We start from the raw sequence: 26,600 nt of genomic DNA, 5'->3' as shown, positions 1-26,600 counted from the left end.
AGCAACTTTTGGTCACTAAAAAAAAAGTCTTGCCTGTACCGGAAGTAGCAGACGATGTGTGCGTGATGTCACTGGTGTGAGGGCTCCTCACATCCTCACATTGTTTATAATGTGAGCCACCAATTCGGACCGAGAAAGCGACGATTTCCCCATTAATTTGAGCGAGGATGAACAATTCGTGGATGAGGAAAGTTAGAGTGAAGCACTAAAAATAAAAAAAGCGACGGCTCAGGTGGGGACAGTGGGAGCGTTTCAGATGTAATTAGACACATTTACTAGGATAATTCTAGAAAATCCCCTATCTGCCTATTGTGTTAATAGTATTTTAGTGAGATTATAAAGTCATACCTGAAAGTCGGATGGCTGCGATGAACGCCAGTGTCTCTGGGAGAAGCTGAGGAGCAAAGATCACAGCTGCCTTTTTGAGCTGCAGGATGAGGTTGCGTAATCCACTCAAGTCTACGGTAAGAGCCGACTTAATATCACAATTTTACCAACCAAAAACTTGCTGATTGACGTAGAGAAACATCTTCGCTTGACTGCTCTATGTTAAAGCTTCCCAACAAACAGTTTTGGTTGCTAAAGGCAGCTGCAATCCACAGCTTTCCACCAACAGCATTCTTATTTGACATCTACATTATTAATTGAACAAATTGCAAAAGATTCAGCAACACAGATGTCCAAAATACTGTGTAATTGCGCGATGAAAAGAGACGACTTTTAAGTGGTGCTGGGCTAAAATGTCCCCTCCAACCAATAACGTCACAAGCACGCGTCAACATAAGCGTCATCATTCCGCAAAGTTTTCAATAGGAAACTCAGCGGGAAATTTTAAATTGCAATTTAGTAAACTAAACCGGCCGTATTGGCATGTGTTGCAATGTTAATATTTCATCATTGATATATAAACTATCAGACTGAGTGGTCGGTAGTAGTGGGTTTCAGTAGGCCTCTAAGTTTGGATGTGACAAGATTTGTCCAAGTATTGCAACAAGGTGTTGTTGATCAAAACAAAAATTTTAGCAAAGGCTCTGATAAAACAGTTCAATTCGGTGTTTTTGTGTCTGTTTTCCCGAACCTCCAGGCCCCAAATACGGAGCAGCCAAAACAGCTGAAAAATAATTTTCTTGGGAGATTTTAAACATGACACACAAAAAAGAGCACTTGAATAAAATTTAACATCTTTATTTCGAAATATGGAAAAAAAAGAAGGAAAAAAATATATTAACATGTATTCCCTTTTGAAAATCATGTGAGATGTTAAGGCATGCAGAGTCTGGCTTTCTAAAGCTTAGCTTTGTGCGAGTTTGTCAAAAAGGTCCCATGAAATGGCTCAAATCCTGGTTATTTGTTGCATAATTGTGTTGAAAAATGAATCCCTTGTCCTTTCCCTATCAGGCAATCTTAAAATGGCTGACTGTTTCAGATTATTAGGGGAAAACAAACAAGTCAATTGAAAAGAGAGGATCAGTGGACGACAGGTGACCTCTTTGCTCACGTGGGATTCGGACAAAAACAAACACTTCATGGAACCTTTTGCACATTGCTTATGTTATTATGAGGACCACATCATTCCAAAACAATGAAAACTGCACATCAATACTGTTTGTGTGAAATGAACTCCATGCTAGCATCAAACACGCTACATTCAGGGTCAGGGAATGTATGGACTCTGATTGGTCGACCATGAAGGTAAAAATGGACAGAAGGCACCTGGTGGTGGTCAGTGACAAGCAGGTCTACAGTATAAAAAAATGGATTGAGGGGAGCACTCGCCAACATTTGGACTTTTATCAGGACCAACATTCTTTGGTAGCTCTTGAAGGCCTGATGGTGTCGAAGGTTGCTGGTTTGGTTTTCCAAGTCCGCTCACAAGCATAGCAATGTTCTGTCCTTCACCATTGGAAATAATGGCCTGGTGCCAACATCGCTATGACACCACTAATAATATGTTCAGTTGATTGTCAACTGCTGCTTCGATCATTCCCCCCTACTAAAAAGAGGGAAATCTACAGTTACATAAATTAATTTCAGGGACTTTAGCACACACGTTAAGACTGTCTGGTAAATAAACGATCGTCTATCACGTAAAAAAATATGACGACTATTCGAGAATCAAGCATTAGAGGTAAAGTATTTTTCTGCGTTAGCCCTTGAAGACATGTAGGAAGACGATGATCACACTCGCACGTATCAAACAGACAGGACGACGCCCTCCTGGTCACATTCACGCACAAGGCCTCACATCTTACAATGCCCCTGAGGTGCAGGGGAGCAGAGTTACTGAGTGATGCAGCTGTTGCCCATGTCTTCAGCGTAGCGGTCCAGTATTAAAGTGCGTAAGTCCTCCACGTCGCCGCGGAGCTGCTGCGCTTCAAGCAGCTTCTTGTGTAGCACTTCTGGATCCATCCAATCTTCGTCTTGCTGCGACATCTCGGTGGGAGCTGGGCAGACGAACATGACACGTTTTCATTCATGTGTACAATTGTGTTGCTATCTTGCCGTCGATGAAGCTTACATGTGATGTCAATCAGCAGTGAGAGGTTCGGGTCTTGTCCCCGAGCCATTTGAGTCAAGATGCTGCACAAAGCGCACAGGCCACTGAGACAAGTCGCGATCTCCTTTATCAGACTTTGCGTCAGGCGAGCAGCAGCAGCTGGCTGCAGTTCACAGGATGCCTGGTTGGCGTTCTGCTGCTCTGCATCGCCTATCTGCTCCTGCAGTGTCAGGTTGTGCTCAGACAGTTCCTGGTTTTGGGCCGAGAGCTGGAAAACAGTAATGCAAGTCAGAGGTTACAGGAATACAAACAAGTTATATATATACTGTTTATATATTTATATATATATATATATATCACCTGTTTCATGGTGACATGGAGCTCAGACATGTTCTGTTCTTTGGCAAACAAGTCCTCTCTCAGAGCCAGGGAAGTGTTCTCTTCCTGGGACATCTGCTCCTCCAAAGTCTGTACAGGAAAACAAATGAAGGTTTATGAGAGGATAATGATGACGACGATGATGTTGACTTACCTTAATCTGAGAGCCCAGCTGCTCCATCATTATATGTTGCTTCTCAATAACCTGCACACAACACAAATGTTGATAGACCAGCCAGTACCAATAAAGCACCACTTGAGGGCAGTATCACAAAGTTGACAATTGTATGACGTTTTCACTCGTCCAAGTCATAGTACTCTCAGAGCATTAAATGGATGGCAACTGGACTGTTTGGTTTATAGGAGAAGAAGAAAGGCATTTTATCCAAGTAGGCTTCTGCAGTTCCTGCTCATTGACTTAGATTGTTCAGATGTAGTCTGTAGTGTCTAGTTTTACTCCAGTGAAGTGATCAAATGTTACGTGAAACATTGTTTGTACACTTTTAATGTTCTATGATAGCAAACAAATTATTAATTTGCTTTATTTCCTACGGGAACAGGACTTTTGAAAATCGTAAGTCGTTAAACAAAACCGTATTTCATAGGTAGGATTTCCAAAGACCTGACCTGATACCCCGCCTTCAGCTGGAGTGCAGCTGGGATAGGCTCCTGCCCCCTGTCACCCCGGGAAGGACAAGTAGTAGGAAAATGGATGGATAGGATATGTTTATGTGCTATTTATGTGACTCTATATTACTTATGTCCCTTTATGTGCTATCTATGGGAATCTGGTTATTGTTGTGCCATACAACTATTTTCCAGAAGCAGTGGCTGTCCGGAATAATAAAAAAAAATCATGAGAAAACACGTTAATCAAGGCACTGCACTTTGTATTGGTTATTAACTCTTCCTGACACTCTTACTATTCTTATCTGTCATGTGTGTTTGACTGTGTGAATTAAATATCTATGATGATTGTTGTTTTTTGTATTGGCTCAGCATTTTACTGAAGCAGCACTCCAATTACATTGTATTTTTAATGCAATGACAATAAAGGTGTTCCATCCATCCATTTTTCTACCGCTTGTCCCTTTTCGGGGTTCCATTCTATGTTTATTATGTCCCTGTTATTTTTGTCCCTCAATGTGCACACTATATGAATACACTCATTTCCTTTGTGTCAATGTGCTATTTATGTACCCGTGTTATTTATGTTGCTCTATGTGATGTTTATGTGCCTTTATGTTATGTCCCGTTATGTTCCTGGATGTTTATGTACTATGTATGTGAATCTATGTGCTATTTATATGCCTGTAGTATACATGTCATCCTATGTGAATCTAATTATGTCTGTGTTATTTATTTCCCTCTATGTACTATGTAAATCTGGTCCTCTGTGTTATGTCGCTCTATGAGCTATTCATGTGAATCTATATGAAATTTGTCCCTTTATGTTAATTATGTTCCTTTGTTATCCACGCACTTTTTATGTGAATCTATAGCCATCTATGTGCTATGTATGTGTGTCTATGTCAAAATGTAATTATTTAGTAAGATGGTTAAGAGTGCGGGCAGCACGGTGAAACAGGGGTTAGTGCATATGTGTCACAATAAGAGGGTCCTGGGTTCGATCCCCAGGCTCAGGGTCTTTCTGTGTGGAGTATGCATGTTCTCCCCATGACTGCGTGGGTTCCCTCCAAAAACATGCACCTGGGGATAGGTTGATTGGTAACTCTAAATAGTCCCTAATGTGTGAATGTGAGTGTGAATGTTGTCTATCTGTGTTGGCCCTGCGATGAGGTGGTGACTTGTCAAGGGTGTACCCCGCCTACCGCCCGAATGCAGCTGAGATAGGCTCCAGCACCCCCCGCGGCTCCAAAAGGGACAAGCGGTAATAAATGGATGGATTAAGAGTGCTTGTTAATATTCAGTAAAGTGTCTTGTAAATTAGGTAGAGACAGTAAAATAGACCTATTGCTCCCTCAAGTGTTTCGGATCCTTACAGGAAAATTTAACCACACTACAGCGATTATGTAAAGACTTTCATCGAGCAAAAAGTCGCGCTGTGTAAATGTTTGATGGACCTTTTTCAATCCGTGTTGCTCCTCTCTTAAAGTGCTGTTCTCTCCTCTGAGCTTCTCAATGTCCAGAGTGTCCAGTCGGGCTCCATCTTCAAGGCCCTGTTGTACACGCTGCTGCATACTGAGGAAGATGCATCAAACATTGAGATGGAGGAGAGCACATGTGCATGCAGTACTGGATGCATACTCAGTGATGGTGGTCAGCAGGTCTCTCTCCCTTTGCTTCTGCTCCTCCAGCTGAGTTTCCTTTTCTCCTAGTTGTGAGCGTGTTGCTTGCAGAGAGGCCTCCAGCTCTTTTACTTTCTCTTGTAGCTGAGCTGCTTTTTGTTGGGCCTCCAGAAGCTGAAACACAAACAATAACAAATAAAACCCACAAATTCCCTCCCACTTAAGCCTAAAAATGTGCTCACCTCCTTGTTCTGGCTCTGGTAGTCCTCCAAGGTGGGCAGGTCGGCCAGGTAGCGCTCCAGAGTTTCTATACGCTGCTGGTTGTCTCGCTTCAGCTCCGTCTCCTTCAGACATTTCTTCTTTAAGTTGCTGATGTGCTTGTCTCGACTCCGAATCTGCACAAACACAATAGCAAATGTGAGCAGAAGGCCATCAGGAAGTCATAACCTTTTGTGGTTTTACAAGCTTTTGAAACAAAGAAGTGCAAACCCGCACCCGCTCTTCCTGTTTCTTCATCTCCTCCGCGTGCCTCTCGCACGTCTCTTTCAGGCTATCTGTCAGGCGCCGCGTCTCCACCTCCACCGCGCCCAGCCTGCGATTGGCCTCATCTTTTTCCAGGGCGGCACAATCTGTGAGCTCGGCAAATTGTGCCCTCAGGAACGTGTTGTCCCGCTGAGCTTCCTGTAACATCGTCATGTGAGTCGCAGCGAGATGTTGGCGGCAAGTGCAGCATGTGAGCACACGAGGTCGGTGGTGCGGTCTGCGCTAGTCGTTACTAACCTGCAAGCGGAGCAAACACACGTCTCCTAAAGGAGCGCCTCGTCCCAAGAAGGCTCCGTGGACCTGCAGCTCGCTTTCCCTTAAACGCTGTTCCAACTGAGTCATATGCTGCTTTTGTCTGTGTGAACAAAGGTTGACATATATTTTTACATCTTTAATTTCGCTCGATACATTAAGACTCAACAGCTAAAAAGAGAAGAAACACTTGCCGCTCTATTATAAGCTCCTTCTCCTTTATCAGATATTCGTTGGCTTTCACCAGAGCGTCCCACTTGCTGGACTCCACGTTCATCGCTGTTGGATACAGAGACGGGTACTGGCCCGCACTGGAACTCATCTGGGGCCGAGAGAGACACAATCCAAACTAGATAATACACACTGGAGATGATTGTTTGCAGGATTAACATTTAAAAAAAATGCAATATCAAAAACAGGCAATGGGGAACAATCAATCATTCAATCAATGTTTACTTATATAGCCCTAAATCACTAGTGTCTCAAAGGGCTGCACAAACCACAACACGAACCACTAAGACATCCTCGGTAGGCCCACATAAGGGCAAGGAAAACTCACACCCAGTGGGACGTCGGTGACAATGAGAACCTTGGAGAGGAGGAAAGCTTACGATGTCGAGCGGGTCTAACATGATACTGTGAAAGTTCAATCCATAATGGATAAAACAGTCGCGAGAGTCCAGTTCAAAGCGGATCCAACAAAGATCCAACACGGATCCAATGTATGAATGAATGTATTTAATTATTAAAGCAAGTGATTTGTACAAAAAACAAAACCTGTGAAGTTGGCACATTGTGCCAACAATGATTTGCAAATGCTTTTAAACCTATATTCAATTGAATATACTGCAAAGACAAACTATTTAATGTTCGAACTGAGAAATGTTTTTTTTGTTGCAAATATTAGCTCAATTAGAATTTGATGTCTGCAACATGTTTCAAAAAAGCTGGCACAAGTGGCAAAAAAGGAATGGTCATCAAACACTTATTTGGAACATCCCACGGGTAGTAAACAGGCTAATTGGGAACATGTGGGTGCCATGATTGGGTATAAAAGCAGCTTACATTTGATGCTCAGTCATTCACAAACAAGTATGGGGTGAGGGTCACCAATGCGTGAGCAAATTGTCCAACAGTTTAAGAACAACATTTCTCAACGACCTATGGCAAGGAATTTAGGGATTTCACCATCTATGGTCCGTAATATCACCAAAAGGTTCAGAGAATATTGAGAAACCACTGCACGTAAGAGGCAAGGCCCGTGACCTTCAATCCCTCAGACGGTATTGTGTCAAAATCCGACATCAGTGTGCAAAGGACATCACCACATGGGCTCAGGAACACTTCAGAAAACCACTGTCAGTAACTAAAGTTCGTCGCTACATCTGTAAGTGCAAGTTAAAACTCTACCATGCAAATCAAAAGCCATTTATCAACAACACCCAGAAAAGCCGCCGGCTTCACTACGCCTAAGCTCATCTTAGATGAACTGATGCAAAGTGGAAAAGTGTTCTGTGGTCTGACGAGTCCACATTTCAAATTGTTTATGGAAACTGTGGACGTTGTGTCCTACATACCAAAAAGGAAAATAACCATATGGTCTGTTTATAGGGGGCAAAGTTCAAAAGCCAGCATCTGTGATGGTATGGGGGTGTATTAGTGCCTAAAGCATGGGTAACTTACACATCTGTGAAAGCACCATTAATGCTGAAAAGTACATACAGGTTTTGGAGCAACACATGTTACCATCCAAGCAACGTCTTTTTCCTGGACGCACCTGCCTATTTCAGCAAGACAATGCCGAGCCACATTCTGCACGTGATACAACAGCGTGGCTTTGTAGTAAAAGAATGTTGGTACTAGACTGGCCTGCTTGTAGTCCAGACCTGTCTCCCATTGAAAATGTGTGGCACATTATGAAGCGTAAAATACCACAACGGAGAACAACTTAAGTTGTACATCAAGCAAGAATGGGAAGGAATTCCACCCGAAAAGTTTAAAAACTTGGTCTCCTCATTTTCCTAACATTTCCTGATTGTTGTTAAAAGGAAAGACAATGTAACACAGTGGTAAAAATTCCCCCGTGCCAACTTTATATATATGTTTTATAAATATAGGTTGCTGCCATTAAATTTTATGTTAATGATTGTTTGCAAAAAAAAATAAAATAGTTTCTTAGTTCGAACATTATGTATCTTGTCTTCGCAGTGTATTCAGTTGAATGTAAATTTAAAAGGATTTGTAAATCATTGTATTCTTTTTTTTACGATTTTCACAAGGTGCCAATTTCACTGGTTTTGGGTTTTGTACTTGTCACATGACCTATTTTAAAATAGGTTGTGTGTGTACGCCTCCAGGCTTTGTCTGGTCTGACTCGACATGATTTTCCAATGACCATCTCTGTGAGTGGAACCCAATTTTGGTTCCAAGAAAACAATCATGTCCCACTGGACCGCTCTTCTCATGTTGTCACGGAAACAAAAACATCATTTGTTTTGACAGGTATAAAAGAAAAGCAGGTTGCTCATGCGTTGTGGAAAGAACACATACCTGCATGTTTTCAACTTGCATACGTAAACTCTCCATCTGCTGCTTCTGATGTTGCTGCTGCTGCCAGCTCCACAGCTCGCCACTTCTGTCCTGGCGTAACGCATCATAAGTTTTGTTGCCCGCATGCTCCCTCAAAAGAGCCTGTGTCTGCAGGCTCAATGGGCTTGCATAAACTCCAGCGGATCCAGCCCCGCCAGAATGGCCTGCCCTCAGATTGGATGGGTCGCCAGAGATAAAAACGCCAGGCCTGGTCTCAGGGAGAACTCTATAGCTGTGATCCATACCTCCTCTGGAAGCCTCCGAAACATAGTCCGGGTTGTCTCTAATCCCTGTAGTCTGTAAGCGGAGTCTGACATCAGGGCATAAACCCCCCAACAGTGCTGACTGATTGAAGGTAGATTCCACCGCGGGACTGTCAAACCTCTGGCTCTCATCCAGCCGCGTGTGATCCGCGGGAAAAAGGGAATGATCCAGCCCATTGACGAGGCTACGATACCGGCTCAAGCAGTCTGGCTTGGGCCCAGCGGGATCGCTTCCCATAGCAGTTTGAGCATCCAGGTTGGGCGATGAAGCCGATTTGGAGAGAGAGGACGATTTGGAAGTGGAGCCACTCGAGGTTCTGGAGATGGAGGAAGACCTGTTAGCCTCCACAGAAGACAGAGACTCCTCCTGGGCGCTTGCCTGGGGCTTAGAGGCCGAGGCTCCGGCCGTGGATGGCATGACATGTGCCGTGGGTATAGGAATCTGACTGCGAATAGGCTGAAAAGCGGGGCTGCTTCTGGAGCTGGAGAAGTCTGCAACCCAATTAAAAAACGGGTAAAATTAGCAACACATTATCTCACTGTTCCATATACAGATGTACAAATAACACTGAGAACACTGCAGGCTACTTCCACTATTTTCAGCCGGTGATACAAAGTAGACACAGCCGTGTCTGTGGGTGGCCTACTTTGTTGTTAAATAAGGAACCCTCTTTAGCTCAAACAAACAAAATGTGTGCATTTCATGATTACTGTCACTACAACAAATTGATATCAAGCACTGTGTTTACATGCAGGACACATTTCGTAAGAACCAAGTAACACCCTTAAATGACTCACATCCACACCCAAAAGATGTCTCCATTATGCAACAGCAGAATTCCTGCGACAAGACAACATTACAATACCTGAAGAAGTCTTGAAACCAGGCAATTAATCCAAAGCAACAAGCCCATTAGTCGCTGTCGCATTTTAATGCTGAGCCTAGCTGAGCAGCAGGGCACTTCAAATCCAGAAAAAAGTCAGAGGCTTGCATTTCCCAGCAACAGTGAATCACCCCAAGAAGCTAAGCTGACAGCAGGTTTTGTGTGTCCACAGGAACTAGCCCAAGCAGCCTGTATCAAACACTGAGCAAATACATCTAACTAGGCACACACAGGAAAGGTTAGGGGTATTTATAGCCCACCTCTCAAGTTACAGAGTGATCTGCGGGTGACGCTTATTTAAGCACCTTTCCTCCTCCCCTCACACTAACACATTACATGCATCCCCACATTGGAACAGTTTTGTTGTTGTTGTTGTTGTTGACTTGTTTGAACCACAGCTTCCACAAATCAGATCATGATCACAATCCCCATAAATACAGTAGGTGTAATAACAAAAAGTGCACAGTGAAAGGCTTTAACATTATTAAAACTATTGTTGCAAAACAGTGTAGGCCTCTAGGGTTTGTGGCTCCTAACTCGCTAGAACAAGTCTAAACTACTCTGTGACAAGATGTGTGCTCAACAGGCATTCCTATTACATAACATAATTATAGTTACCTGTTATTGTAAAGCACACTTTTAGGTAAGCTCAGGCAACTACAACTAGAAACACAACCAAAAGTTATAACCTTCAGGTTTTTCTAGAAATTTCCCTTCTAATCTTGCGACACACCCTTATGTTTGCAACAGGTCATTACTGAGGCTAACTTTGGACTTAATTGTCATGTTGCTAGGCTTTAGTCCATCCATCCAATTTCTGCCGCTTGTCCCGTTCAAGGTCGAGGGGGGTGCTGGCGCCTATCTCAGCTGCATTCGGGCAGAAGGAGGCTTTAGCGTCAGTTTAAATGGCATGAAAGCGGCGCCGTATTCAACCATTGTGACATGACTAAATAGAGACGTGCAAGAAGGGGAAAACAGATATTTCAGATATCAGCAGACACTGACACATCAAGACTGTGGCAAACTCCAGCTTGGGCAATATCTTTGCAGAAGAGCTGCACCACCAATTGCTTTAGCTCAACATCACTAATTCAACGAATGCAGCTACATGAGACTTCTGCTGAAGTGGCGTGTCCAAAGTTAACAGAGGACAAGAGTAGGTCTGTACCAAACCGTTATTTCTTGGGTCGATAAAAAAATTAATCTGTAGATTTTAAAATATTTTTTTGTATCTGTTTTTTGTGAAGTGATTAGAGGTGGGAATCTTTGAGCAACTCATGATTCGATTCCAGGTTACAATTCAGTTCAGATGCAATTCTCAATTCAACATGACTGTTGTAATATATTATTCATTTGTGATATAAACAAGAAAACCTTTTCAAAGCAGTTGGCAAAAGCTCCTGTTGGATGCTGACATACGATTTTTAAGCCGGTGTTGGCCTAAAACCAAAAATGTATATATATATATATATATATATATATATATATATATATATATATATAAATAAAATAACACTTTTTTTTATTACAAAGAACCCAATGTTAAACAATATCCTAAAGGAAAATATAGCAACCCCAACTCAAACAAAAATCCAGCTTTATAATACTTAGATATAATTTTACAAAGCAACGGGAATAAATGCAATAATAATTGTATTTACTTATTTGCACTTAAAAATATATGTTTGTCGTAATAAATATGATGCGAACGTTTGAGAATTATATTTGTGTTGAATTACAGTAAGTGTGTTTATCCTTAACATTCCTGCCACTTCATTTTACACACTGTGGCATTTTTAAGTCTTTTTTATGGACATTTGCCACAAATATAACATACCGTGGCCTTAACACCATGATAATATCATACCATGAGATTAGGATACCGTTGCATCCCCCACTAAAACTAAACGTTTACCTATGAATTTTTTGGTTCTTTAAAAAAAAAAAAAAAATTGGTACAATTTTGAGTTGAACCAAATTTTGGGGAAAAATAACAAAAAAAAGTGAATAAATCATCTCATTACCTTGTGAGACTTTAAATTACTGAGCAAAGTGTTTCTCTTGTTTGTTTGTTCTTATGACATGTCACAACGGAAGGGTACGGGTCATGACCAAGCGAAAAAGTGTGATAAATACAAAAAAACAGCTATACATTTAAATAAACATTATACACAATTGTATCTAGAACTTACCAGCGTAAACTGTATGTAGCTGAAAGTATAATAGCTAATGATGATGACAAGCATTAACATGACAGGCCATCACAGTGGCAGAACTGTTCATGTTGTAATAGATCCTTTCCACGGTGACATCAAACCACTTCCTCTGTATTTGTTAAGTGTAATATCAAAAAACACAGACTGAGAGCTAGAATAGCGGAAGCTATCAGATCACTGTGTTAACCAGGCTCAGGGTCGTTTTACGCCACACTGAATAAGCTGCTCAAGGGACACAAAAAGACAAGACATTGCTATAATGAACCAAAGTGATAATGCTAGCGGAATTGTCGTTAGGGAAAGCCATGACCTCCAGGTTATTTTTTAGCTGCAGATTTAAAAGAGTAACTGCCTTGGATTTAACAAAACATTTCTACAGTAACCGCAGGGAACATTACTGTGGGCACTAATTTAGTCTGCGTCCGTTAACATTCTCTTAACAGTGTTTTTCTTTTGTCCACCGACCTAGTTTATCTACCTCTACTTATAATGCCCATCTTACAGTTTAAGGTCACAGTGTAGGCATGACGCTGCATCAAAGAACTGCAGAATACACACCCATAGAATAAAGAACAAGTAGAAGTCACCATCTGTGCTGTCCGATGCAGAGGTGCCAAGACCAGTGTCCCCGCTATTTGACGTTCCAGGCCGGCGGCCAAAACGACTCCGGAACTTCTCTGACACAGCTGGCATTTGCCACTCCATTTCAGCAAAGCGGGCTAATGTGCATTTGTGAATGATACAATAGAAGTGAACGTCAACAACATGCTCCATGAAGTAAGTGTCAAGCAGTAGAATAACAAGTGTCAAACCTACCAGCTGGTTTGGATGTGGTTGTCATTCCATACACAACGTGGCCTGAAGGATGAAAAGAAAGTTTACAAAAAGGAACGAAGACAGAAGAAAGTGAGATTAAGTAATCGTCATTACGGTGGGCCAAACAGCCAATGCATAGCAACGTCCAAACACTCCAAGCAGAAATTATTCAAAACATCACAGAACATATACAAAATATGCTGTACATGTCAATAACACATGATAACTCTAAAAGCAATTATGTAAGTTCAAGAAACAGAGTGGTCTGATATTGATCAGTCCGATAAGAGCAAGAAAATAAGTATCGGATCATATCAACTTGCACCTAAACTCTGTGATGTGAGCCTGAAATACGAGCAGCATGTTCGTATCTTATGTCCCCCAATAAGCACACAATGTTGGTCTTTTCTTGTATTTTAGTTGTTATTTACAAACGGTAAACATGGTAGGCTATAGGCTACGAGGACCTCGCAGCTACACAAAGAGCTAAGCACACACTAGCACACAAGCTAGACCATTGTAATAAGCGTTCTTAATTGAATAATATTGCAATCTAAAACATCACATTTGTCAATTATAAAACAGTATCAAATATTTTTATAATACTATTTACATATACAAAGTAGCCAAGGCATAAGCAAGTCAGAAAGTATCCAGTAAACTTTGTCTCCGCCTCATTCAACTTACTGCATCATTATTTTAATTTACAAAAAATAACAGTACAATGTTTTGTGCTGATATTGTTTCGAATTAATAACGGTATCGGCCAATACTCAAGGCCATTAGTCAAGGCCACTACAATAGCACATCAGAAGTGAAAACGTTGTATTGGGACACCCTTATTTGTCAGTATACAAGGGGAATCCTCACCTGACAGGTTGTTTTTTATAGACATGTTTGGGAAGCCCAGGAGAAAGTTAACTGACTTTACATCAAACACATCTATAAAAGCCTTTTTAAAAAAAAAAAAGATATGATGGGCTTTAAAGCACTACAGATTTTTGGGGAGCTATATTTAAGACAGAGGGAAAATAACAGGTTATTTATTCTTTAGGTCTTGGGTAAGCACTTTGTTTCATACTAATATTAGCTACCTGAATTGGTTTTTGTATTATATTGTAAAACATTACAGACATATCTTTAGCAAAGATTTTTTTTTAAATCACCATTCATTCAGTGTATTTAATTAACCCATTACATTTGCTTTATGGTGTTAAAATGGCTTGTTACACCGCAACCACGGTGTGTAGAATAAAGTAAATTCTATGACAGGTTTCCCACTGAGGGCTGCACACAGAAAAATAAAAAGCATGCAGGGGCCATGTTGATGTTTTTCGTTTCCAAAAACAATACAGTATTTATTATAACCATTAGGGTTCCCCTCAATTTAAGATCTAAATGATTAAAGTGTAAACACAAGTTAGATATCCATCCATCAATTTTCCACCGCTTGTCCCTTTCGAGGTATGATATTTAAACTGTCGAAGCTTTAATTACTAAATCAACTTCAGATCTATCTGTGCAGCAATGCCAGTTTTAAGATAAAAACTGCCTGCATGGCAGCTTTTTGTTAATAGTAGGATTATAACTGTATAGTAAATATTGTGGTATAGCGGTTCCAAAATTATCACAATAATGCCTTCACGGTAAACGAAAACTGAAAGTACACCCACCAGTATAGATTTTTTCTGGCACTATTGAGTGTGCCAGTTTGAGAAGCAAACCACAATTCCCAAAATCCCCTGTGCAGCGCAGCTCAGTAAGAGATGCCAGGAATCACAGGGAGAGCAAAGCGGGAAGCTAGTGTAACCTCCTGCAAAAGGTATAATCGGATGTTTGGACACATTTTGGCTTCACAGTCAAGGAAACTAAAGAGGAAAAAAGCGACGCACATGCAAAATACAGTTTGCAGATATAGCCAGACACCAATCATCTGCAATTCCTGAAATATAAGTAACATGAGAAGTCACTTGATTAATTATGAACCGGAAAAGATGATTGATGCAAAACCAAGATGTAATCAATTTGTATGGCATTTCAATCAATTTTCTCAATGACAGTATGTTTACAATGTCAGTTTAAAGATACTAAAGTCAAAGTTTTTTACATTGGCTTATAAATTGAAAAACGTTTTTATTTGCACTTTATTTGAAAATACCTATTGGTAGTGATAAATAGGACCACAACATTTAAGCATTGTATTAGTGTTTATTGGGCTTCACGGTGGCAGGGAGGGTTGATAAATAGGACCACAACATTTAAGCATTGTATTAGTGTTTATTGGGCTTCACGGTGGCAGGGAGGGTTAGTGCGTCTGCCTCACAACACGAAGGTCCTGAGTAGTCCTGGGTTCATTCCAGGGCTCGGGATCTTTCTGTGTGGAGTTTGCATGTCCTCCCCGTGAATCCGTGGGTTACCTCCGGGTACTCCGGTTTCCTCCCACTTCCAAAGACATGCACCTGGGGATAGGTTGATTGGCAACACTAAATTGGCCTTAGTGTGTGAATGTGAGTGTGAATGTTGTTTGTCTATCTGTGTTAGCCCTGCGATGAGGTGGCGACTTTTCCAGAGTGTACACCGCCTTCCGCCCGATTGTAGGTAAGATAGGCACCATAAGTCTGCAGCTCCAGCTCAAACTTCAGGTCAACAAACAATGCTCGAGGAAAAATGACCAAATACAGAAGAGGTCAACAAACACTGCTCCAGAAGAATTTACCAAATACAGAAGTGACAACTGTTTACAGAGACCAGGGTGGCTGACGGTGAGATAATTTTAAATTATTTTGATGTTTGGATTTGATATGTTGAATTTATTTTAATTGCCAAGTGGTTGGTTGTTAAATGTTTAAATGTCAAATCCAAGGTGTTAAGGGTCACTATATGTACTTTTGGTAACACTTTTGCTTTAAAAATGGTTTATTGTAATTTGTTTATTTTTGTCTCTAATTGATTTTGTATTTGTCAACCTTTTCCAAAGGTTTTTCACCTTACTGTTATTCAATGAAAAAAAGAGACAATCAAGTCCAAAATAAAAGGAGAAACAAAGATTTGTCTCATCATTGGATTGAAACAAAGAGTGAAGTCCCAGTGAAACCCCTGGTCAAAATATCAAAACCCTTTTCAAGTTAGGGGAGAACACAAACAAGCAAACATAACTTGACAGGGAAAAACCGATCCCCCACTGGACAACCAGGAAAAGGAGATCTGGACCAAAGACTTAAAAGGTAATTTCACCAAATTCAATTAAACTCCACTTGAGCTTTAAATATGGCTGACAAGAAGGTGCTTGACCAGCTAAAGACCGAAAGGACAACTGCAAAAGCGTCATTCACCCGCCATGTCAACAGAATCACCAGGAACCATGATGACTTGTCTGAGGAGGAGCTCAGAGACAGTTTCAAGACACTCATCACAGCAACGGACAAAGTCATGGAAGCCAATGACAAGGTAGAGGCCAAACTTCTGACACAGCTAAAAAAATGGAGAAACTGAACTCACCCAAGAGCAACAAGAAGATCTAGATAATACCTCAAAGGAGTGTGAGTCAAAGCGGGCGAAGGTCAAAAGGTCAACTCCAGAAGGCTTTGGAACCGGAGGATATGAACCTAGATGGATATGACTTCATGCTGAACCACCTGGAAGGACTGGTAAAGACTGCAATGGAGGTGCATGGTCGGTGGAGACAATGGGTCCCTAAAGATACAGTAGTTGAAGTTCTGAAAAGCTTAAAAGGTCTGGAACTACAGACCACCAGGCTGGTTTCCAAGAAGGCTGACTTCATACAACAGAAGATAAAGGAAGAAGTCAGGAGGGAACTAATTGCTCCTAGTCATCCTGTGCCAGCCATCAAGTTGAAACCCACAGCCCTTCCTAAGTTCACTGGAAACAAACGTGAATTCCACAGGTGGAAAAAGGACTGGGAAGCACTCCAGAGACAAGGTGAACCAACTGGTTCCAAGGAGGTGAAGAAGGCCCAATTGCTGGACAGTGGTGAGGACAAGATCAGGAAAGACCTTCGTCTAACCACTCATAACACTGCCGATGACATCTTCCGTGTTCTGCAGAATCGGTATGGCAACCGGACTTCCATTGCTATAGAGATAGTGGAGGAGTTGCAGAGTATACAACCTGTCAAAAGTAACCAGCCGCGAAAAGTCGTGGAGCTAATCCAAGATGTGGAGAAGGCGCTTCAAGATCTCAGTGAGCTTGGGGACACTGGCGCCATCAAAAACCCACTTGTGACCAGGTCGATTGAGGGAAAACTCCCAGGACCTCTCAGAAAAGAAAGGCTCATCTATGCAGCAGACACCAGGAATGCTGTGACTCCAGCAAGCAGGTTTGACGGTCTCTTGGGCTTCCTCAAAGAGCAAGAGAGCATTTATGAGCAGCTGGAACAACTGGATGAGGAATCTAACAAGAGGGAATCGAAGCCTGAGCCAAGACTTGCTAGGACAAAATCATCCAAAGCAAGTGACGACCGCATTGGTTGTGTTGTCTGTGGAGATGGGAAGCACAGGAAGAAGCTGTACTATTGCATGCAGTTCCGGGCACTTCAGCTAGCAGAGAAGAAGGCTGCTGCTAAGAAGTTGGGAGCATGCAAGAGATGTCTTGATGTCCACAATGACAGTTCAGACTGCAAAGAAGATTTCCTATGCACCAACCATTCCTGCAAGGATGAACATGCACCTGAGCATCATTTCTACCTCTGTCCAAACAAAAGAAGCGGCTAGGCACAGAAAAAGAGCAAACCTGGCTCAATGGATGGCAAAAGTAGAAGAACGTACACAGAAGAACAGGAGGACTTTGTCAAGAAGCTTTCCCCAGAGCTGGCAAGGCAGTTTCAACACCACAAAAGTCAAATCAGGACTTTTAGCGGAAAGCGGATTGCAGGAACTGCCAGTAATGATGATGCTATTGGAGGTCACTGCAAACGCTGGAGAAAAGATTGGAACACTGATCGACCTGGCTTCCGACACCAATTACATCACCCACAAGGCTGCAGACAAACTGAACCTCAGGAGCGAAGACATCACACTCATTGTGGAAACAAAGCGGTGCCTCTTGAAGATCAGAGTGAAGACTACAAGAGGTACTATGAAATCGCATCAATTGGTCTGTTATGGTCTGGACAGCATTGTAGACATCCATAAAAGTGTGGACTCCAAACGGCTGCAGAAATTCTTTCCGGATGTCCCCCTTGGAGCTCTGACAAGACCCAATGAAGTCAGTTTGCTCATAAGTCACAGAGAAGGCCAGCTAGCACCTCAACGGATCAGAGGTATCGGAGACCTTGTACTGTGGGACGGGCCACTGGGAATGACAGTTGGAGGCTCTCATCCTGAACTCTTTGAAGACCTCACTGTTTCCGCCCACATGTCCAAAGCACACTTTGCGAGATCAATGAGGACTGCTGCTTTGAGGTATGAAGAACTCACTGGCCCAGCTTGTAAAAAACCTCCCAACACTCAGGTTCACGCCAAGTTCCAGAGGTCAAACACTTCAACCACTAACCAGGACTTCCTAGAGTGGTGGAAATGGGACGGTATTGGTGCAGCATGTGACCCGAAGTGTGGAGGATGCCGCTGTGGGAAAATGTCAACCAGGCGGAAAAGAAATGACTCTTGCAGAGGAGCGAGAGCTTGAAGTGGTAAAGGGTGGCCTCACCTATGTCACAGAGGACAACCACAGCAAAGAGCCACATTGGCACGCCAGGTATCCTTGGGTGGAGGACCCCATGTCACTACCAAATAATAGAAAAACAGTCGAGGCCACATTCCTGAGAACAGAAAAGCAACTTGCAAAAACACCTGAGTGGAAGGTGGCATATGCTGCACAAGTGCATGACATGATTGATCGACAAGCAGCCATTAAACTACCCAAAGACACCATCACCAAGTGGGATGGACCAGTTTGGTATCTCAGTCCCCTCATTGCCCCTAACCCACACTCAGTCACAACTCCAATGAGAATTGTCTGGAACAGCAGTCAGAAGTGCAGAGGCGTCAGCATGAATGACCTGCTGATGAAAGGCCCTGACGTCCTCAACCAAATTCGAGCTGAGCTTTTTCGATTCAGAAGTGGAGCACATGCTGCGCTGGGTGACATAAAAAGTATAACTCAATCTGGCTGGAAGACCAAGAAGTGCACCTTCACAGGTTCCTCTGGCGAGATGCCGAAAATGAGGACCTGGAAGAATACGCAATCACAAGAGTGAACATAGGAGACAAACCAGCAGGGTGCATAGCGCAGCTGGCAATGCGTGAAACTGCAAACCTCCCTCTCTTTGCCCATCTTGAAGAGGAGCGTCGAGTGCTTCACAACGACAGCTATGTTGATGACATCCTAACTTCCCACAACAACCTTGACCAGCTAACATCATCATAGCTAACGTGGAGAGGATCCTGAAGGCCGGGGGGTTTGAGTTGAAGCCATGGGTCTTCACTGGTCAAAGTGGGAGGAAGGAGCGCCCTGAAGAGGAAAACAAAATAAAAAAGACCATTATCTTACCAAACCAGATGAGCGATGATGACAACAAGGCACTCGGTCTGGGCTACAGAGTCGAGGAAGATGAGCTCCATGTCAGAATCGGAATCAACTTTTCAAAGAGAAAAAAAAAAAAGACAAGCCTTCCCAATTCAAGCAGCAGAAAGGAAAAGCTCCAAGCCACCGTTCTGCACAGAGACGTAAGACGGTTGGTTGTCCTACTACCTGCTGACAAATCAATCAATCAGTCAATGTTTATTTATATAGCCCCAAATCACAAATGTCTCAAAGGACTGCACAAATCATTACGACTACAACATCCTCGGAAGAACCCACAAAAGGGCAAGGAAAACTCACACCCAGTGGGCAGGGAGAATTCACATTCAGTGGGACGCCAGTGACAATGCTGACTATGAGAAACCTTGGAGAGGACCTCAGATGTGGGCACCCCCCCCCCTCTAGGGGACCGAAAGCAATGGATGTCGAGCGGGTCTAACATGATACTGTGAAAGTTCAATCCATAGTGGCTCCAAGACAGCAGTGAGAGTCCCGTCCACAGGAAACCATCTCAAGCGGATCAGCAGCGTAGAGATGTCCCCAACCGATACAGGCGAGCGGTCCATCCTGGGTCTCGACTCTGGACAGTCAGTACTTCATCCATGGTCATCGGACCGGACCCCCTCCACAAGGGAGGGGGGGACATAGGAGAAAGAAAAGAAGCGGCAGATCAACTGGTCTAAAAAGGAGGTCTATTTAAAGGCTAGAGTATACAGATGAGTTTTAAGATGAGACTTAAATGCTTCTACTGAGGTAGCATCTCGAACTGTTACCGGGAGGGCATTCCAGAGTACTGGAGCCCGAACGGAAAACGCTCTATAGCCCGCAGACTTTTTTTGAGCTCTAGGAATCACTAATAAGCCGGAGTCTTTTGAACGCAGATTTCTTGCCGGGACATACGGTACAATACAATCGGCAAGATAGGCTGGAGCTAGACCGTGTAGTATTTTATACGTAAGTAGTAAAACCTTAAAGTCACATCTTAAGTGCACAGGAAGCCAGTGCAGGTGAGCCAGTACAGGCGTAATATGATCAAATTTTCTTCTTCTTGTCAAAAGTCTAGCAGCCGCATTTTGTACCAACTGTAATCTTTTAATGCTAGACATGGGGAGACCCGAAAATAATACGTTACAGTAATCGAGACGAGACGTAACAAACGCATGGATAATGATCTCGGCGTCTTTAGTGGACAAAATGGAGCGAATTTTAGCGATATTACGGAGATGAAAGAAGGCCGTTTTAGTAACGCTTTTAATGTGTGACTCAAAGGAGAGAGTTGGGTCGAACATAATACCCAGATTTTTTACAGAGTCATCTTGTTTTATTATTTGGTTGTCAAATGTTAAAGTTGTATTATTAAATAGAGGTCGGTGTCTAGCAGGACCGATAATCAGCATTTCCGTTTTTTTGGCATTAAGTTGCAAAAAGTTAGCGGACATCCATTGTTTAATTTCATTAAGACATGCTTCCAACTGACTACAGTCCGGCGTGTTGGTCAGCTTTAGGGGCATGACAAACAGGAAGCAATCAAATCCACTCCTTTTAAGTCTGCAGCACCAGCTCAAACTTCAGGTCAACAAACACCGCTCGAGGAAAAATTACCAAATACAGAAGAGGCCAACAAACACTGCTCCAGAAGAATTTACCAAATACAGAAGTGACAACTGTTTACAGAGACCAGGGTGGCTGACGGTGAGATAACTTTAAATTATTTTGATGTTTGGATTTGATGTTGAATTTATTTTAATTGCCAAGTGGTTGGTTGTTAAATGTTTAAATGTCAAATCCAAGCTGTTAAGGGTCACTATATGTACTTTTGGTAACACTTTTGCTTTAAAAATGGTGTATTGTAATTTGTTTATTTTTGTCTCTAATTGCTTTTGTATTTGTCAACCTTTTCCAAAGGTTTTTCACCTTACTGATATTCAATGAAAAAAAGAGACAATCAAGTCCAAAATAAAAGGAGAAACAAAGATTTGTCTCATCATTGGATTGAAACAAGGAGTGAAGTCCCAGTGAAACCCCTGGTCAAAATATCAAAACCGTTTTTAAGTTAGGGGAGAACACAAACAAGTAAACATAACTTGAAAGAGAAAGTTCAGCACTTTTGCTACTCCCTTGGCGTGGTCGACATGTAAAGATGACTTTGAGAGCACAGCGCAGAATACTTAGTGAAGTGAAGAAGAATCCCAGTGTGTCAGCTTAAGACTTGCAGAAATCTCTGGCACATGCTGTCATTATTGTTGACAAGTCTACAATACGTAAAACATCGAATAAGAATTGAGTTCATGGGAAGACACCACAGAGGAAGCCACTGATGTCCGAAAAAAAACCTTGATGCATGTTTGAAGTTTGCAAAAGAGGACCTGGATGTTCCACAGCACTACTGGCAAAATATTTTGTGGACTGGTGAAACCAAAATGTAGTTGTTTGGAAGGAACACACAACGCTATGTGTGGCAGAAAAAAGGCACAGCACACCAACTTAGGGCTGGGCGATATATCGATATACACGATATATCGCGGGTTTGTCTCTGTGGGATATAGAAAATTACTACATTGTGATATTCGAGTATACGTTCTCACGTAGTTGCTTTTAGCTGCGGGCATTACACTATAGGCTCTCCTCGCTCTTTCCCGTCTCTACTTCTCACAGACCAGTGCACCTACTTACATACGTCACATACTGTCACGTCATACGACACATACGTATACGCCCTCGCGGAGCAGAGAGGTAGCAGCATGGGTAACGTTAGCTGCGATGCTAGCAGATCCGTGCGAGTGGTAATACGAAAGAAAGAAGGTACGAATGAAGAAAGAAGTAATTCTCAAGAAAAACAGCAGGGGGTCCATTGTCTGGTGTTGGTTTGGCTTCAAGCGGGAATATGTCCAACAGACAACCGTAATTTGTCAAGTGTGGGCCAACAGCATTGCTATAAAAAGTAGCATTACTGCTAATATGTAGCATCATTTGAAAAGTCACCTGCTAGAGAATGAAGAGTGCTTATTCCGCATTTCAACATCTCCGTTCAGTGCCACACGCCTACACCATCAAAATGCCAAGCCAAACATTTCCAGATAGACGGATGGTACTTTATTTATTCCTTCAGGAAAATTTACATTTTCAACACAATCCCATTCAAGATCAGACAAACATTACAGGGAGACAGAACAGGATTGCTGACGGGTCGGCCGACTTCAAAAAAGGTGAGATACATGTTAACAAGGGGGGGAATGGGAGAAAAAATAAAAGATTAAAATAAAATGTAAAAAAAAAATTTGGTCTAAGCCTGGGCCTCTGGAGAGGGGGTCCGACTGAGGCCAAGGGAAAAAAACTAACTCATAGCCATAGTACATGTGTGTAAGAGGGGAAACATCAAAGAAAACAACGGACATGAAAGTAAGAAACCACTTGTACATACAGCTATGAATAAAAAGTAAAAGAAACATATACACTGTGGTGGCCTCTGCAATGTTCCACGCCATTGTCTGCTGCAGTGGAGAGAGTATGGCCAGAGACAGGAGCAGACCCAACAAAGCAAACAAGAGAGCCGACTCCACTCTCGGCGGCCAACCAACTCTCAACCAGTATCCAGTCCGCATGGATGAGCGAGGATATGTCCAAGAAGACTGAGATATCCGATACCTGCTCATTCAGCCAAGACACCGTGAAGCTTGACCATCCCGGCGCTCAGTGCTAGCTCCGCAGCCCTGTCTCTTCAGCCACATCTCCTCCAGTCTCTCCAAACTGACTCTGGTGTAGATCAACACCGTATGAAAAAAATATAATTTAATAACGTCCGTAGTAACCTACCACATAGCGAAGGACGAACACTATTTGATTTTCTATTATGCAGCTCATTTTTATTTGACACTTAAAATGTCTCTGACAATCTTGCACTTTCTGTTTTGGAAATGACATGAATGTTTGTCACATTGCTTAATAACTGTTTAATAAATACAGTTTTGGTCAAATGACTTAGTTGTGATTTCCTCCTCTGCATGAAAGTTTAAAACGAGCATTTTAATGCAGTATGAAGAATGTTTTAATGTAGACACATACACTCATCATAATGCTGTGATTATATGTATCACGTGTTAATTCAAGTCCAAGGCCAATTATCAAGATATATATCGTATATCGCAATATGTCCTAAAAATACAGAGATATTTAAAAAAAAGGCCATTATCGCCCAGCCCTACACCAACTTCAAAACCTCATCCCAACTGTGAAATATAGTGGCGGTGGCATCATGGTTTGGAGCTGCTTTGTTGCCTCAGTGCCTGGACGGATTGCTTCCATTGATGGAAAAATGAATTCCCAAGTTTTACGAGCCATTTTGCAGGAAAAATTAAGACCATCTTTTCGCCAACTGAAGCTCAACAGAGAATGGGCAATGCAACAGGACAATAACCCCAAGCATAAATCAACAACAGAATGCTTTGAAAAGAAGAAAATATGCCTTCTGGATTGACCCAGTCAGAGTCCTGACCACCACCTGATTGAGATGCTGTGGCATAGCCTCAAGAGAGCAATTCACACCAGACATCCCAAGAATATTGCTGCACTGAAACATTTTGTGAAGAGGAATGGTCTAAATTTCCTCCTGACAGTTATGCAGGTCTGATCTGCAACTACAGGAAACCTTTGGTTGAGGTTATTGCTGCCAAAGGAGGGTCAACCAGTTACTAAATCCAAGGGTTCACATACATTTTCCACCCTGCCCTGTGAATGTTTACATGTTGTGTTAAATAAAAACATACATGTTTAGTGTGGTATTAGTTTTAAGAAGACTGTATTCGTCTATTGTTGCGACTTTGATGAAGAGCAGAATACATTTTATCACCACTTTATGCAGAAAGCGAAGTAATCCCAAAAGGTTCACATATTTTTTCTTGCAACTTTATTGGATATTAACTAAACAATAGCTAGTGGATAAAAAATATCAAACTGTTTACTATTGTTGTAAGCACAATACTAGTGATGGGCGCATGCGTCGAGCTCATAGAGCAAAACCATGTGCATACCGCTCTTACAAAGTCACGTGACCGACCATGAGCTGTTTTGGTCACGTGACCGATACGCGAACTGTGTCACACTGGCACCTGCTCGCCAACCTGTGTTTATAAGGAAGCGCATCTGTCAACGAGATGCTGCTGCCAACAGAATCGCCGCACTTCTGTCGTTGGTCATTTGTCATTTATCGTCGTCGGAGATAATTTCCACCGTGTCGGAATATTTTGATCATATTTCGGAAAAAAAGGTATTTGTGTTCATTTCCTTGTCGTTTCATCCTGTTCTCTTAAAGTTTCTAGCATTGTCCCACCCACACAAACATTCTATTGGTTACATAAAAAAGCGATGACAACCAATCTATCCGATAGCTCAGTTGGTAAAGTGTAAGACTGTGGTTGTTTATGCTGAGTTCCTTAGGGTACTTGTTCAAATCCGGCTTGAATCCATTACCTTTTTACCATGAATTGATTAACGTGGACCCCGATTTAAACACGTTGAAAAACTTATTTGAGTGTTACCATTTAGTGGTCAATTGTACGGAATATGTACTGTACTGTGCAATCTACTAATAAAAGTTTCAATCAATTATGTTCACATTGTTTATTGACTGTATCTAAAAAAGATAAAAATATATTCTTATTTAAATGAATATATGAAATAATCCTAGATGAAATACAATGACTTGTTTATATTATTGTATATACTAGGTAATAAAATCTGTGTCAGTTGAGTCAGCCCATAGGTTGCCTGTAGGGATTTTTAATGTCCAGCAGATGTTAGTATTTAATGACACAGTATTGACACAGTATCAATACAGTTTTGCAATGTGTCGAAACGATACATGAAGCCTCATCAACCCATCACTACACAATACCAATGGGCGCAAATTTAAAGTCAAATCAAAGTCGAATCAAATCATATGTTTATTGGATTGGTTTACTATTTATAAAATATAATAATGTAGGGTTACCTGGAACTTGAAATAAGCCACAAACACATTCGTTTCCGAACCCTCACGCTTGGATAAATAAATAGGCCTTGATGCCATCTCCGCAGTGTTGGGAGACTGTTTTGCTGTTAGATCGCGTCCAAATTTGCAAAGTGCGCGAGATTGATGAAATGCTTACAACACTATCAAGTAAACTATTCAGTTGCTCTTAATAACCTGATCATATGGCAACCAAAATAACAACATGAACACTATGTACCGTTGCATAACAGCTTTTCCAAGCATGTATGCCCCCTGAAGACCTGAGGGTGAACGAATATTAATACCCCCTTCATGGACAGACGCGGTCATCAGCATGATTACACTAATCTTACACAATCGTTCTTAATGGTTGCAATCCAGCTAATTCGTTATAGAAATGTGTGCCTTACTACAAAAAAACAAAAAAATGAAAGAAGCAACTAAATACGTTACCTGTGTCAAATGTACTTCCTTAGAAGAGGTCGGGTTGAATAATTGAAGCTGTCTGAACAAATGCATACGACAATATGTCATGTTATCTTCCGATAAAGTAGAATGCGGTGAAGCGCTGCGATGTTAACAACTTAAATCTTGTTAATCCATGACAAATCTGCTCTGGTCCAACATGCTAAGGCTAACATGCTAACCCATCGTGTTTGTCAACAATGCAGCTGAAAGTAGCACATTCGTCCATAGGTTCTCTAGTGACGCGATCAAACATGATAACGAGGCGTTACCTGTCACGGCTCATCAATGAGGGAGAACAAATGTCAGTTTTAGGCAGGCAGCTGAATCAGAAGAATCCACCGTTGCAGTTGCAGGAGTTCCGCCAGACGACTCAACGCTCATATGGCAGACAAAGCAGAACAGGCGAGGGGGGCGCTTGTTTAACGTCACGGAGTCTCGAACTGGGCGGGATATGTTTAAATTATTTTCTTAAAACGTTTTAAAACCTGTCTTGTTGTGCTTATTTGTCCACGAACGGTATACATAATACGCATATGTATCCATAAGGGTAACAATTCTGCCAGTGTTAAAATAATCTGATCAACAATAATGATAACCGTTGATCAAAAAAGTGCTGCGAAACTTCGAATCGAATCAACCTAACTCCTTTCTCTTGGAAATAAAACGTTCGGAAAATGCTGCACAACATTATTATAAACAACTGTTTTTACATGTAAAACTGGAAAAATAATAATTCAATATTTTGGTATTTTGTGTGAATTTGAAACAAACTAGGGATAAAGCATGCCTTCTGGCAATGATTCAGATGAATTTGAAATAATTTTTATATAATTATTATTGTACCATGAATTGATTAACGTGGACCCCGACTTAAACAAGTTGAAAAACTTATTCGGGTGTTTTAGTGGTCAATTGTACG

The 26,600-nt window shown here is 41.8% G+C and overlaps 1 protein-coding gene across 4 annotated transcripts; it reads right to left on the bottom strand.

The window, feature by feature from the left end:
* Positions 1–1,169: 1,169 nt before the first annotated feature.
* On the bottom strand, positions 1,170–26,104 carry cep85 (centrosomal protein 85). 4 transcript variants are annotated; one of them, XM_061916126.1, is made up of 15 exons: positions 25,951–26,051; positions 25,667–25,718; positions 12,688–12,729; positions 12,459–12,590; positions 8,470–9,263; positions 6,114–6,241; positions 5,905–6,022; positions 5,620–5,805; positions 5,367–5,519; positions 5,144–5,298; positions 4,960–5,077; positions 3,030–3,080; positions 2,858–2,965; positions 2,519–2,765; positions 1,170–2,444 (listed from the first exon to the last, which is right to left on the bottom strand). In XM_061916126.1, the coding sequence occupies exons 3-15, from the start codon at positions 12,710–12,712 to the stop codon at positions 2,281–2,283; spliced, it is 2,379 nt and encodes a 792-aa protein (XP_061772110.1). In that variant the 5' UTR covers positions 12,713–12,729; positions 25,667–25,718; positions 25,951–26,051; the 3' UTR covers positions 1,170–2,280. The 4 variants fall into 4 exon arrangements, with proteins under 4 accessions (XP_061772110.1, XP_061772109.1, XP_061772111.1 ...); XM_061916125.1 differs by lacking the exon at positions 25,667–25,718 and having other exon boundaries at positions 25,951–26,104; XM_061916127.1 differs by lacking the exons at positions 12,459–12,590; positions 12,688–12,729; positions 25,667–25,718; positions 25,951–26,051 and adding an exon at positions 9,638–10,262.
* Positions 26,105–26,600: the final 496 nt, after the last annotated feature.

This window comes from Nerophis ophidion, linkage group LG11, assembly GCF_033978795.1.
Source record: "Nerophis ophidion isolate RoL-2023_Sa linkage group LG11, RoL_Noph_v1.0, whole genome shotgun sequence".
Taxonomy (NCBI): domain Eukaryota; kingdom Metazoa; phylum Chordata; class Actinopteri; order Syngnathiformes; family Syngnathidae; genus Nerophis; species Nerophis ophidion.
The sequence above is the reverse complement of the archived record's forward strand: the minus strand, read 5'-3'. Positions and strand labels throughout refer to the sequence as shown.